This window comes from Oncorhynchus mykiss, chromosome 16, assembly GCF_057628025.1.
Source record: "Oncorhynchus mykiss isolate SJ-2025 chromosome 16, ASM5762802v1, whole genome shotgun sequence".
Taxonomy (NCBI): Eukaryota; Metazoa; Chordata; class Actinopteri; order Salmoniformes; family Salmonidae; genus Oncorhynchus; species Oncorhynchus mykiss.
This window is the reverse complement of record NC_143037.1, coordinates 475,142-491,137: the sequence shown is the minus strand read 5'-3', so window position 1 is coordinate 491,137 and position 15,996 is coordinate 475,142. Positions and strand designations below refer to the sequence as shown.

The window sequence follows — 15,996 nt, the reverse complement described above, 5'->3', positions numbered from 1 at the left end:
CATTGTAAAGGTGTGACTACGGACACTAACGGGTTGGGAGACAGACGACCTGTGTTCTGCATTGTAAAGGTGTGACTACGGACACTAACGGGTTGGGAGACAGACGACCTGTGTTCTGCATTGTAAAGGTGTGACTACGGACACTAACGGGTTGGGAGACAGACGACCTGTGTTCTGCATTGTAAAGGTGTGACTACGGACACTAACGGGTTGGGAGACAGACGACCTGTATTCTGCATTGTAAAGGTGTGACTACGGACACTAACGGGTTGGGAGACAGACGACCTGTGTTCTGCATTGTAAAGGTGTGACTACGGACACTAACGGGTTGGGAGACAGACGACCTGTGTTCTGCATTGTAAAGGTGTGACTACGGACACGTTAGATTCTATAGCAGAGGCTGTGTTATAGCTAAGCCCAGAGCCACATCTGAATAAATAACTGATTTATTCTATCTTGTCCATGCTACTGGTTTTCACAGACAACGTAACGTGATAAAGAAGACTGCTGGTGATGCGCACCCCTCAGGTGATACATGTAACAACAGCCTGAGCACACTGGACTGGAACCACCTATACAGATGGAACCATGTGTAACCATTGAATGTGTTATCTGACTAACACTAGTGCTCCCAAGTCTACATTACATGTCCACAGGTCACCTTTATAAGTGAGTGTTCCATTTAAAAAAAACTGATTAGGAAAAGTTTAACAGCAAACCTGTACACTAGTAGAGTGATAGTGTATTAGAGTACCAGAATACCAGTAGTATAGTGTATTAGAGTACCAGAATACCAGTAGTATAGTGATAGTATATAGGAGTACCAGAATACCAGTAGTATAGTGTATTAGAGTACCAGAATACCAGTAGTATAGTGATAGTATATAGGAGTACCAGAATACCAGTAGTATAGCGTATTAGAGTACCAGAATACCAGTAGTATAGTGTATTAGAGTACCAGAATACCAGTAGTATAGCGTATTAGAGTACCAGAATACCAGTAGTATAGCGTATTAGAGTACCAGAATACCAGTAGTATAGTGTATTAGAGTACCAGAATACCAGTAGTATAGCGTATTAGAGTACCAGTATACCAGTAGTATAGTGTATTAGAGTATCATAATACCAGTAGTATAGTGTATTAGAGTACCAGAATACCAGTAGTATAGTGTATTAGAGTACCAGAATACCAGTAGTATAGTGTATTAGAGTACCAGAATACCAGTCGTATAGTGTATTAGAGTACCAGAATACCAGTAGTATAGTGATAGTATATAGGAGTACCAGAACACCAGTAGTATAAGGTATTAGAGTACCAGAATACCAGTAGTATAGTGTATTAGAGTACCAGAATACCAGTAGTGTAGTGTATTAGAGTACCAGAATACCAGTAGTATAGTGTATTGGAATACCAGAATACCAGTAGTATAGTGTATTAGAGTACCAGAATACCAGTAGTGTAGTGTATTAGAGTACCAGAATATCAGTAGTATAGTGTATTAGAGTACCAGAATACCAGTAGTATAGTGATAGTATATAGGAGTACCAGAATAGCAGTAATATAGTGTATTAGAGTACCAGAATACCATTAGTATAGTGATAGTATATAGGAGTACCAGAATACCATTAATATAGTGTATTAGAGTACCAGAATACCAGTAGTATAGTGATAGTATATAGGAGTACCAGAATACCAGTAATATAGTGTATTAGAGTACCAGAATACCAGTAGTATAGTGATAGTATATAGGAGTACCAGAATACCAGTAATATTGTGTATTAGAGTACCATAATACCAGTAGTATAGTGTATTAGAGTGCCAGTATACCAGTGGTGTAGTGTATTAGAGTACCAGAATACCAGTAGTATAGTGTATTAGACTACCAGAACACCAGTAGTATAGTGTATCAGAGTACCAGAATACCAGTGGTATAGTGATAGTGTATTAGAGTACCAGAATACCAGTAGTATAGTGTATTAGAGTACCAGAGTACCAGTAGTATAGTGACAGTGTATTAGACTACCAGAATACCAGTGTTATAGTGTATTAGAGTACCAGTATACCAGTGGTATTGTGTATTAGAGTACCAGAATACCAGTAGTATAGTGTATTAGAGTACCATAATACCAGTAATATAGTGTATTAGAGTACCAGTATACCAGTGGTATAGTGTATGAGAGTACCAGAATACCAGTAGTATAGTGTATTAGAGTACCAGAATACCAGTAATATAGTGTATGAGAGTACCAGTATACCAGTAGTATAGTGATAGTATATTAGAGTACCCATATACCAGTAGTATAGTGTATTAGAGTACCCATATACCAGTAGTATAGTGTATTAGAGTACCAGAATACCAGTAGTATAGTGTATTAGAGTACCAGTATACCAGTAGTATAGTGTATTAGAGTACCAGTATACCAGTAGTATAGTGATAGTATATTAGAGTACCCGTTGTGTCCTTAAATCATCTACAAGTAATAAATAGTACTTTGGATCCATCCTACTTTAGGTTGATTCTGTATATCCCAGAGCCAGACTCTTACCACGACGGCCTGTATGTGATGAGGATGTTGGGTCCTGCTGTTTCTCTGGGTGCAACTGAGGGATCTGACGGTGAGTCTCTCTGGTCTCTCTGGTCAGGACAACTATCTCCTTGGCTCTGGTCGTCCCCCTGCTGGTACTTTGTGAGAGGAAAGAGGTGGTGAAGGGGGCGGGGTGGTCCTGAACCAAGAGGTCGCTGGGTGACGTCATGGAGGAGACATGCTCACTGGGCACTACAGGAAACACACAGATACACAGACAAGAGCTATAGTCAATGCATTTTACATAACAGGTGGCATATATTAACTCTCTGTTCATCAGTATAATATTGCAGACTTTTTACTCAATAGTTGTGTTTACCCATAGAAATGAGATGCTGTATATTTTGTGTTTACCACTGTTGGCTTGTATTTTCAGCATCCATTTCTTCATCATGAATCGGTTTGCTGTGTTGAGGAGGTACTCTGAGCCATCTCTTAAGCGCAGACTGAAACACTGTGGTTTCTTAGTGTTCTCTGGGGCTGAGACACATTCTGCTCCCGTCAGGGTTAGAGACAGGCCACACACACAGTTCTGGAGGACACAGGGACATTACTGGACAATTGTGTCCATTTGGGACTACTGAGAATAGAATTGTCTTCTGAAACACTGTAGAATAAATCACATTTCTGATCACTGTCAACTGGCGTCCCATCTCACAACACAAGGACAAGGACCTTACTGGAATAATTTATAAACACATGGTTTATATGGATGTTTCAAGATGTAACCATGAAGAGAGAACAAGACAGACATAAACCCATGTCTTATCCATCAGACAGCGCGACTGTGTTAGTGATGAGCGGGTTGACTCATAACCCGGGTTGATAACAAGTACGTTATCACCCACAGGAAACACATTGACACGTATGTTATCACCCACAGGAAACACATTGACACGTATGTTATCACCCACAGGAAACACATTGACACGTATGTTATCACCCACAGGAAACACATTGACACATGTATGTTATCACCCACAGGAAACACATTGACACGTATGTTATCACCCACAGGAAACACATTGACATGTATGTTATCACCCACAGGAAACACATTAACACGTATGTTATTACCCACAGGAAACACATTGACACGTATGTTATCACCCACAGGAAACACATTAACACGTATGTTATAACCCACAGGAAACACATTGACACGTATATTATAAACCACAGGTAACACACTGAAACATGTATGAAAGACGACAAGTACCAGCAACCCCTATTTGACCTTTTATGTCTGAACTAGCGTCCTGCCTTGTCTCACCCTCAGTGTATCCTTTCTGTCTTGGTAGAAGCAGAGTGTCTGTTTGTAAAGCACTGCATGATGGGAGCTCCATGCTCGAGACCTGGCCTAGAATAGACAGACATATTAACTATCTGGAAACATGGCCTAGAAAAGACAGACACCTTAACTAGATGGAGTCATGGCCTAGAAAAGACAGACACATTAGCTATCTGGAAACATGGCCTAGAAAAGACAGACACATTAGCTATCTGGAAACATGGCCTAGAAAAGACAGACACATTAGCTATCTGGAAACATGGCCTAGAAAAGACAGACACATTATCTATCTGGAGACCAGACCTAGAACAGACAGACAGACACATTAACTATCTGGAGACCTGGCCTAGAAAAGACAGACAGACACATTAACTCTCTGTAAATGTTGTAGATGTTGTAGTGTAGAGAGTAGATTTAATGGCTGTAGTATACAGTGTCAATGTAGTATAGTGTGTACATGATGGAGTATAGTGTTTAAATGGTGTACTGCCTGTAGTATAGAGTGTAAATGGTGTAGTGTCTGTAGTATAGAGTGTAAATGTAGTATAGAGTGTAAATGATGTAGTGTCTGTAGTATAGAGTGTAAATGGTGTAGTGTCTGTAGTATAGAGTGTAAATGTGTAAATGTAGTATAGAGTGTAAATGGTGCAGTGTCTGTAGTATAGAGTGTAAATGTAGTTTAGAGTGTAAATGGTGTAGTGTCTGTAGTATAGAGTGTAAATGTAGTATAGAGTGTAAATGGTGTAGTGTCTGTAGTATAGAGTTTAAATGTGGTATAGAGTGTAAATGGTGTAGTGTCTGTAGTATAGCGTGTAAATGTAGTATAGAGTGTAAATGGTGTAGTGTCTGTAGTATAGAGTGTAAATGTAGTATAGAGTGTAAATGTAGTATAGAGTGTAAATTGTGTAGTGTCTGTAGTATAGAGTGTAAATGTAGTATAGGGTGTAAATGGTATAGTGTCTGTAGTATAGAGTGTAAATGTTGTATAGAGTGTAAATGTAGTAAAGAGTGTAAATGGTGAAGTGGCTGTAGTATAGAGTGGAAATGTAGTATAGAGTGTAAATGGTGTAGTGTCTGTAGTATAGATGGTACATGTAGTATAGAGTGTAAATGGTGTAGTGTCTGTAGTATAGAGTGTAAATGTAGTATAGAGTGTAAATGGTGTATAGAGTGTAAATGGTGTAGTGTCTGTAGTATAGAGTGTAAATGTAGTATAGAGTGTAAATGGTGTAGTGTCTGTAGTATAGAGTTTAAATGTGGTATAGAGTGTAAATGGTGTAGTGTCTGTAGTATAGAGTGTAAATGTAGTATAGAGTGTAAATGTAATATAGAGTGTAAATGGTGTAGTGTCTGTAGTATAGAGTTTAAATGTGGTATAGAGTGTAAATGGTGTAGTGTCTGTAGTATAGAGTGTAAATGTAGTATAGAGTGTAAATGGTGTATAGAGTGTAAATGGTGTAGTGTCTGTAGTATAGAGTGTAAATTGTGTAGTCTGTAGTATAGAGCGTACATGTAGTATAGAGTGTAAATGGTGTAGTGTCTGTAGTATAGAGTGTAAATGGTGTAGTGTCTGTAGTACAGAGAGTACATGGTGTATTGTCTGTAGTATAGAATGTACATGGTTTATTGTCTGTAGTATAGAATGTAACTATAGTATAGAGTGTAACTATAGTATAGAGTGTAGCTATAGAATAGAGTAACTATAGTGTAGAGTGTAACTATAGTATAGAGTGTAGCTATAGAATAGAGTAACTATAGAATAGAGTGTATCTATAGCATAGAGTGTAACTATAGAATAGAGTAACTATAGTATAGAGTGTAACTATAGAATAGAGTGTAACTATAGAATAGAGTAACTATAGTATAGAGTGTAACTATAGTATAGAGTGTAACTATAGAATAGAGTAACTATAGTATAGAGTGTAACTATAGAATAGAGTAACTATAGTATAGAGTGTAACTATAGAATAGAGTAACTATAGTATAGAGTGTAACTATAGAACAGAGTGTAGCTATAGAATAGAGTAACTATAGAATAGAGTGTATCTATAGCATAGAGTGTAACTATAGTATAGAGTGTAACTATAGAATAGAGTAACTATAGTATAGAGTGTAACTATAGAATAGAGTAACTATAGTATAGAGTGTAACTATAGAATAGAGTAACTATAGTATAGAGTGTAACTATAGAACAGAGTGTAGCTATAGAATAGAGTAACTATAGAATAGAGTGTATCTATAGCATATAGTGTAACTATAGTATAGAGTGTAGCTATAGAATAGAGTAACTATAGTATAGAGTGTAACTATAGAATAGAGTGTAGCTATAGTATAGAGTGTAACTATAGAATAGAGTAACTATAGTATAGAGTGTAACTATAGAACAGAGTGTAGCTATAGAATAGAGTAACTATAGAATAGAGTAACTATAGTATAGAGTGTAACTATAGAATAGAGTAACTATAGTATAGAGTGTAACTATAGAATAGAGTAACTATAGTATAGAGTGTAACTATAGAATAGAGTAACTATAGTATAGAGTGTAACTATAGAATAGAGTAACTATAGTATAGAGTGTAACTATAGAACAGAGTGTAGCTATAGAATAGAGTAACTATAGAATAGAGTGTATCTATAGCATATAGTGTAACTATAGTATAGAGTGTAACTATAGAATAGAGTAACTATAGTATAGAGTGTAACTATAGTATAGAGTGTAACTATAGAATAGAGTAACTATAGCATAGAGTGTAACTATAGTATAGAGTGTAACTATAGTATAGAGTGTAACTATAGAACAGAGTGTAGCTATAGAATAGAGTAACTATAGCATAGAGTGTAACTATAGTATAGAGTGTAACTATAGAACAGAGTGTAACTATAGAATAGAGTGTAACTATAGAACAGAGTGTAGCTATAGTATAGAGTGTAACTATAGAACAGAGTGTAGCTATAGAATAGAGTAACTATAGTATAGAATGTAACTATAGAACAGAGTGTAGCTATAGAATAGAGTAACTATAGTATAGAGTGTAACTATAGAATAGAGTGTAGCTATATTATAGAGTGTAACTATAGAACAGAGTGTAGCTATAGAATAGTGTAACTATAGTATAGAGTGTAACTATAGAATAGAGTGTAACTATAGAATAGAGTGTAACTATAGTATAGAGTGTAACTATAGAACAGAGTGTAGCTATAGAATAGAGTAACTATGGTATAGAGTGTAACTATAGAATAGTGTAACTATAGTATAGTGTAACTATAGTATAGAGTGTAACTATAGAACAGAGTGTAACTATAGCATAGAGTAACTATAGTGTAGAGTGTAACTATAGTATAGAGTGTAACTATAGAATAGAGTGTAACTATAGTATAGTGTAACTATAGTATAGAGTGTAACTATAGTATAGAGTGTAACTATAGAATAGAGTAACTATAGTGTAGAGTGTAACTATAGTATAGAGTGTAACTATAGTATAAGAGTGTAACTAGAGAATAGAGTGTAACTATAGAATAGAGTAACTAGAGAATAGAGTGTAACTAGAGAATAGAGTGTAACTATAGTATAGAGTGTAACTATAGTGTAGAGTGTAACTATAGTATAGTGTAACTAGAGAATAGAGTGTAACTATAGTATAGTGTAACTAGAGAATAGAGTGTAACTAGAGAATAGAGTGTAACTATAGTATAGAGTGTAACTATAGAATAGAGTAACTATAGTGTAGAGTGTAACTATAGAATAGAGTAACTATAGTGTAGAGTGTAACTATATTATAGAGTGTAACTAGAGAATAGAGTAACTTTAGTGTAGAGTGTAACTATAGTATAGAGTGTAACTATAGTATAAGAGTGTAACTAGAGAATAGAGTGTAACTATAGAATAGAGTAACTAGAGAATAGAGTGTAACTAGAGAATAGAGTGTAACTATAGTATAGAGTGTAACTATAGTGTAGAGTGTAACTATAGTATAGTGTAACTAGAGAATAGAGTGTAACTAGAGAATAGAGTGTAACTATAGTATAGAGTGTAACTATAGTATAGTGTAACTAGAGAATAGAGTGTAACTATAGAATAGTGTAACTAGAGAATAGAGTGTAACTAGAGAATAGAGTGTAACTATAGTATAGAGTGTAACTATAGTATAGTGTAACTAGAGAATAGAGTGTAACTATAGAATAGAGTAACTAGAGAATAGAGTGTAACTAGAGAATAGAGTGTAACTATAGAATAGAGTAACTAGAGAATAGAGTGTAACTAGAGAATAGAGTGTAACTATAGTATAGTGTAACTAGAGAATAGAGTGTAACTATAGAATAGTGTAACTAGAGAATAGAGTGTAACTAGAGAATAGAGTGTAACTATAGTATAGAGTGTAACTATAGTATAGTGTAACTAGAGAATAGAGTGTAACTATAGAATAGTGTAACTAGAGAATAGAGTGTAACTAGAGAATAGAGTGTAACTATAGTATAGAGTGTAACTATAGTATAGTGTAACTAGAGAATAGAGTGTAACTATAGAATAGAGTAACTAGAGAATAGAGTGTAACTAGAGAATAGAGTGTAACTATAGTATAGTGTAACTAGAGAATAGAGTGTAACTATAGTATAGTGTAACTAGAGAATAGAGTGTAACTATAGTATAGAGTGTAACTAGAGAATAGAGTGTAACTATAGTATAGTGTAACTAGAGAATAGAGTGTAACTATAGTATAGTGTAACTAGAGAATAGAGTGTAACTAGAGAATAGAGTGTAACTAGAGAATAGAGTGTAACTATAGTATAGAGTGTAACTATAGTGTAGAGTGTAACTATAGTATAGTGTAACTAGAGAATAGAGTGTAACTATAGAATAGTGTAACTAGAGAATAGAGTGTAACTAGAGAATAGAGTGTAACTATAGTATAGAGTGTAACTATAGTATAGTGTAACTAGAGAATAGAGTGTAACTAGAGAATAGAGTGTAACTATAGTATAGTGTAACTAGAGAATAGAGTGTAACTATAGAATAGAGTAACTAGAGAATAGAGTGTAACTAGAGAATAGAGTGTAACTATAGTATAGTGTAACTAGAGAATAGAGTGTAACTAGAGAATAGAGTGTAACTAGAGAATAGAGTGTAACTATAGTATAGAGTGTAACTATAGTGTAGAGTGTAACTATAGTATAGTGTAACTAGAGAATAGAGTGTAACTATAGAATAGAGTAACTATAGAATAGAGTAACTAGAGAATAGAGTGTAACTAGAGAATAGAGTGTAACTATAGTATAGAGTGTAACTATAGTGTAGAGTGTAACTATAGTATAGTGTAACTAGAGAATAGTGTAACTAGAGAATAGAGTGTAACTAGAGTATAGTGTAACTAGAGAATAGAGTGTAACTAGAGAATAGAGTGTAACTAGAGAATAGAGTGTAACTATAGTATAGAGTGTAACTATAGTGTAGAGTGTAACTAGAGAATAGAGTGTAACTATAGTATAGTGTAACTAGAGAATAGAGTGTAACTATAGTATAGTGTAACTAGAGAATAGAGTGTAACTATAGTATAGAGTGTAACTAGAGAATAGAGTGTAACTATAGTATAGTGTAACTAGAGAATAGAGTGTAACTATAGTATAGTGTAACTAGAGAATAGAGTGTAACTAGAGAATAGAGTGTAACTAGAGAATAGAGTGTAACTATAGTATAGAGTGTAACTATAGTGTAGAGTGTAACTATAGTATAGTGTAACTAGAGAATAGAGTGTAACTATAGAATAGTGTAACTAGAGAATAGAGTGTAACTAGAGAATAGAGTGTAACTATAGTATAGAGTGTAACTATAGTATAGTGTAACTAGAGAATAGAGTGTAACTAGAGAATAGAGTGTAACTATAGTATAGTGTAACTAGAGAATAGAGTGTAACTATAGAATAGAGTAACTAGAGAATAGAGTGTAACTAGAGAATAGAGTGTAACTATAGTATAGTGTAACTAGAGAATAGAGTGTAACTAGAGAATAGAGTGTAACTAGAGAATAGAGTGTAACTATAGTATAGAGTGTAACTATAGTGTAGAGTGTAACTATAGTATAGTGTAACTAGAGAATAGAGTGTAACTATAGAATAGAGTAACTATAGAATAGAGTAACTAGAGAATAGAGTGTAACTAGAGAATAGAGTGTAACTATAGTATAGAGTGTAACTATAGTGTAGAGTGTAACTATAGTATAGTGTAACTAGAGAATAGTGTAACTAGAGAATAGAGTGTAACTAGAGAATAGAGTGTAACTAGAGAATAGAGTGTAACTAGAGAATAGAGTGTAACTAGAGAATAGAGTGTAACTATAGTATAGAGTGTAACTAGAGAATAGAGTGTAACTAGAGAATAGAGTGTAACTAGAGAATAGAGTGTAACTATAGTATAGAGTGTAACTATAGTGTAGAGTGTAACTATAGTATAGTGTAACTAGAGAATAGAGTGTAACTATAGAATAGAGTAACTATAGTGTAGAGTGTAACTATAGTATAGAGTAACTATAGTATAGAGTGTAACTATAGTATAGAGTGTAACTATAGTATAGAGTGTAACTAGAGAATAGAGTGTAACTATAGTATAGTGTAACTAGAGAATAGAGTGTAACTAGAGAATAGAGTGTAACTAGAGAATAGAGTGTAACTAGAGAATAGAGTGTAACTAGAGAATAGAGTGTAACTATAGTATAGAGTGTAACTAGAGAATAGAGTGTAACTAGAGAATAGAGTGTAACTAGAGAATAGAGTGTAACTATAGTATAGAGTGTAACTATAGTGTAGAGTGTAACTATAGTATAGTGTAACTAGAGAATAGAGTGTAACTATAGTATAGAGTGTAACTAGAGAATAGAGTGTAACTAGAGAATAGAGTGTAACTAGAGAATAGAGTGTAACTATAGTATAGAGTGTAACTATAGTGTAGAGTGTAACTATAGTATAGTGTAACTAGAGAATAGAGTGTAACTATAGAATAGAGTAACTATAGTGTAGAGTGTAACTATAGTATAGAGTAACTATAGTATAGAGTGTAACTAGAGAATAGAGTGTAACTATAGTATAGTGTAACTAGAGAATAGAGTGTAACTAGAGAATAGAGTGTAACTATAGTATAGAGTGTAGCTATAGAATAGAGTGTATCTATAGCATAGAGTGTAACTATAGTATAGAGTGTAACTATAGTATAGAGTGTAACTATAGTATAGAGTGTAACTATAGTATAGAGTATAACTATAGAATAGAGTGTAACTATAGTATAGAGTGTAACTATAGTATAGAGTGTAACTACAGTATAGAGTGTAACTATAGTATAGAGCATAAATATAGTGCAGAGGGTAAATGTTGTAGTGTCTGTAGTATTGTGTAGTACAGACTATACATGTTGTAGTGTCTAGCACAGAGTGTAAACATTGTACTATACAGTGCACATGTGTTGTAGAGTGTAAATCTTGTAGTGTATAGTGTAAATGTTTTAGTATAGAATGTAAATGTAGTATGTAGTGTAAATGTAGTATGGAGTTTAAATGTTGGAGTGCAGAGTGTAACTTTCGGAGTATAGAGTGTAAATGTAGCATTGAGTGTAAATGCTGTAATGAGTGTAAATGTAGCACAGAGTGTACATTTTGTATAGTGTGTAAATGTAATATAGATTGTAAATGTTGTACATAGTGTAAATGTAGTATTGAGTGTAAATGTAGTATAGAGTGTAAATGTAATATAGAGTGTAAACCTAGTATTGAGTGTAAATGTAGTATTGAGTGTAAATGTAGTATTGAGTGTAAATGTAGCACAGAGTGTAAATGTAGTATTGAGTGTAAATGTAGTATTGAGTGTAAATGTAGTATTGAGTGTAAATGTAGTATTGAGTGTAAATGTAGTATTGAGTGTAAATGTAGTATAGAGTGTAAATGTAGTATAAAGCATAAATGTAGTAGTATCGCTTGTAAATGTAGTATAAATGCAATATCTGTTGTATTGTTCCCCTCTCACCTTCTTCCCTCCCAGCTGCAGCTTGTGTTTCCTCTCCAGAGTTCCCTCCATCGTCTGCAGCTCAGACCCACTCCCATTCTGATGACAGGTTAGAAAGAAATACATGACCAAAGAGATCAACAGATCAATATATCAGCTAGAGATCAATACATCCTAATATCAGCCAGAGATCAATACATCCCAATATCAGCCAGAGATCAATATATCCCAATATCAGCTAGAGATCAATACATCCCAATATCAGCTAGAGATCAATACATCCCAATATCAGCCAGAGATCAACACATCCCAATATCAGCCAGAGATCAATACATCCCAATATCAGCTAGAGATCAATACATCCCAATATCAGCTAGAGGTCAATACATCCCAATATCAGCCAGAGATCAACACATCCCAATATCAGCCAGAGATCAATACATCCCAATATCAGCTAGAGATCAATACATCCCAATATCAGCTAGAGATCAATACATCCCAATATCAGCTAGAGATCAACACATCCTAATATCAGCCAGAGATCAACACATCAATATATCAGCCTTAGATCAACACATCCTAATATCAGCCAGAGATCAACACATCCCAATATCAGCCAGAGATCAACACATCCCAATATCAGCTAGAGATCAATATATCCCAATATCAGCCAGAGATCAACACATCCTAATATCAGCCAGAGATCAACACATCCCAATATCAGCCAGAGATCAATACATCCCAATATCAGCCAGAGATCAACACATCCCAATATCAGCCAGAGATCAATACATCCCAATATCAGCCAGAGATCAACACATCCCAATATCATCCAGAGATCAACACATCCCAATATCAGCCAGAGATCAATACATCCTAATATCAGCCAGAGATCAATACATCCCAATATCAGCCAGAGATCAATACATCCTAATATCAGCCAGAGATCAATACTTCCCAATATCAGCCAGAGATCAATACATCCTAATATCAGCTAGAGATCAACAGATCAACATATCAGCCAGAGATCAATACATCCCAATATCAGCCAGAGATCAATATATCCCAATATCAGCCAGAGATCAACACATCCCAATATCAGCCAGAGATCAATATATCCCAATATCAGCTAGAGATCAATACATCCTAATATCAGCTAGAGATCAACAGATCAACATATCAGCCAGAGATCAATACATCCCAATATTAGCCAGAGATCAATATATCCCAATATCAGCTAGAGATCAATACATCCTAATATCAGCTAGAGATCAATATATCCTAATATCAGCCAGAGATCAACACATCCTAATATCAGCTAGAGATCAATATATCCCAATATCAGCCAGAGATCAACACATCCCAATATCAGCCAGAGATCAATATATCTCAATATCAGCCAGAGATCAATACATCCCAATATCAGCCAGAGATCAATATATCCCAATATCAGCCAGAGATCAATACATCCCAATATCAGCCAGAGATCAATACATCCCAATATCAGCTAGAGATCAACACATCCCAATATCAGCCAGAGATCAATACATCCCAATATCAGCCAGAGATCAACACATCCCAATATCAGCCAGAGATCAATACATCCCAATATCAGCCAGAGATCAATACATCCCAATATCAGCCAGAGATCAATACATCCCAATATCAGCCAGAGATCAATACATCCTAATATCAGCCAGAGATCAATACATCCCAGTATCAGCTAGAGATCAACACATCCCAATATCAGCCAGAGATCAACACATCCCAATATCAGCCAGAGATCAACACATCCCAATATCAGCCAGAGATCAACACATCCCAACCAGACACAAAAATGTAACTTTTATTCACTCAATAGAAAAGGCACAAGATGCCTAACTAGCTGACTAAATAGCTGACTAACTATAATAACTAGAAGACTAACCAGATTACTAACCAGCTGACTATCTAGCTGACTAACTATCTGACTAAATAGATGCCTAACTAGCTGACTAACTAGATATCTAACTAACTGACTAACTAGCTGACTAAACATGTGCCTAACTAGCTTATAAACTAGCTGACTAAATAGCTGACTAAATAGCTGACTAACTAGAGGACTAACCAGACTTACCAGATGGCTAACCAGATGGCTAACAAGATGACTAACTAGCTGACTAACTAGTTGACTAACCAGAGGACTAACTAGATTACTAACCAGATTGCTAACTCAATGAACAACTAGCTGACTAACTAGTTTACTAACTAGAGCACTAACTAGATGACTAACTAGATGACTAACTAGATGACTAACTAGATGGCTAACTAGATGACTAACCAGATGACTAACTAGATGACTAACTAGCTGTATGACTGTGTTGTCTTTTCCTCCAGGTCACCCTCCATAGTGCCACATTGTCCCCCTGTGGCCAGTCTCTGTCCCTGCTCCTCCAGGCCTCTCACCATAGTGCCACATCGCCCCCCTGTGGCCAGACTCTCTCCATGCTTTTCCATGACACCTTCCAGAGTGCCACAACTTGTAGCTCGCTGATTGTTTCCGTGCAGACCCATGTGGACAGACAGCAGACTCATTGATGGGTCCTGGAGAGAGGGGAGAGGTCCTCTCAGGGTCAAGATTGACATTCACTGAGTTTATTTACAAGTATTTGCTGAATGGAGTCATTTGTCTGTTACTGTCAAGCGAAAATTGATAACAGTTGTACATAAAAAAGAGTGAAACAGTGATAAGAAATACAACTGAAACAGCAGAGTAGAGACAGCAGAGTAGAGACAGTAGAGTAGAGACAGTATAGTAGAGACAGCAGAGTAGAGACAGCAGAGTAGACAGCAGAGTAGAGACAGCAGAATAGAAACAGCAGAGTAGAGACAGTAGAGTAGAAACAGTAGAGTAGAGACAGCAGAGTAGAGCCAGTAGAGAAGAGACAGCAGACTAGAGACAGCAGAGTAGAGACAGTAGAGTAGAGACAGCAGAGTAGAGACAGCAGAGTAGAGACAGTAGAGTAGAGACAGCAGAGTAGAGACAGCAGAGTAGAGACAGCAGAGTAGAGACAGTAGAGTAGACAGCAGAGTAGAGACAGCAGAATAGAAACAGTAGAGTAGAGACAGTAGAGTAGAAACAGTAGAGTAGAGACAGCAGAGTAGAGACAGTAGAGATAGCAGACTAGATACAGTAGAGACAGCAGAGTAGAGACAGTAGAGGCAGTAGAGTAGAGAAGGCAGAGCAGAGACAGCAGAGTAGAGACAGCAGAGTAGAGACAGTAGAGTAGAGACAGTATAGTAGAGACAGCAGAGTAGAGACAGTAGAGTAGAGACAGTATAGTAGAGACAGTATAGTAGAGACAGTATAGTAGAGACAGCAGAGTAGAGACAGTATAGTAGAGACAGTATAGTAGAGACAGTATAGTAGAGACAGCAGAGTAGAGACAGTATAGTAGAGACAGTATAGTAGAGACAGCAGAGTAGAGACAGTAGAGTAGAGACAGTATAGTAGAGACAGTATAGTAGAGACAGTAGAGTAGAGACAGTAGAGTAGAGACAGCAGAGTAGAGACAGTATAGTAGAGACAGTATAGTAGAGACAGCAGAGTAGAGACAGTAGAGTAGAGACAGTATAGTAGAGACAGTAGAGTAGAGACAGTAGAGTAGAGACAGCAGACTAGAGACTGCAGAGTAGAGACAGTAGAGACAGTAGAGACAGTAGAGTAGAGACAGTAGAGACAGTAGAGTAGAGACAGCAGAGTAGAGACAGTAGAGTAGAGACAGTATAGTATAGACAGTAGAGTAGAGACAGCAGAGTAGAGACAGCAGAGTAAAGACAGTAGAGACAGCAGACTAGAGACAGCAGAGTAGAGACAGCAGACTAGAGACAGCGGAGTAGAGACAGTAGAGACAGTAGAGACAGCAGAGTAGAGACAGCAGTAGAGTAGAGACAGTAGAGTAGAGACAGCAGAGTAGAGACAGCAGAGTAGAGACAGTAGAGTAGATACAGCAGAGTGGAGACAGTAGAGACAGTAGACAGCAGAGTAGAGACAGCAGAATAGAAACAGTAGAGTAGAGACAGTAGAGTAGAAACAGTAGAGTAGAGACAGCAGAGTAGAGGCAGTAGAGATAGCAGACTAGATACAGTAGAGACAGC

At 36.1% G+C, this 15,996-nt stretch overlaps 1 protein-coding gene across 10 annotated transcripts in view; it reads right to left on the bottom strand.

Annotated features, from left to right (window-relative positions):
• Window positions 1-15,996, bottom strand: part of LOC110491220 (uncharacterized) — a 94,232-nt gene that overhangs the window by 6,582 nt on the left and 71,654 nt on the right. For 8 of the 10 annotated variants that reach the window (XM_036945893.2, XM_036945894.2, XM_036945897.2 and 5 more), the window contains 5 exons: window positions 14,305-14,442; window positions 11,881-11,958; window positions 3,860-3,946; window positions 2,941-3,118; window positions 2,548-2,778 (listed from right to left, as the gene is read on the bottom strand). In XM_036945893.2, coding sequence (XP_036801788.2) covers window positions 2,548-2,778; window positions 2,941-3,118; window positions 3,860-3,946; window positions 11,881-11,958; window positions 14,305-14,442 — 712 coding nt within the window. The remainder of the gene's footprint in view (window positions 1-2,547; window positions 2,779-2,940; window positions 3,119-3,859; window positions 3,947-11,880; window positions 11,959-14,304; window positions 14,443-15,996) is intronic. The other 2 variants (XM_090201687.1, XM_090201689.1) reach the window with 1 other exon arrangement.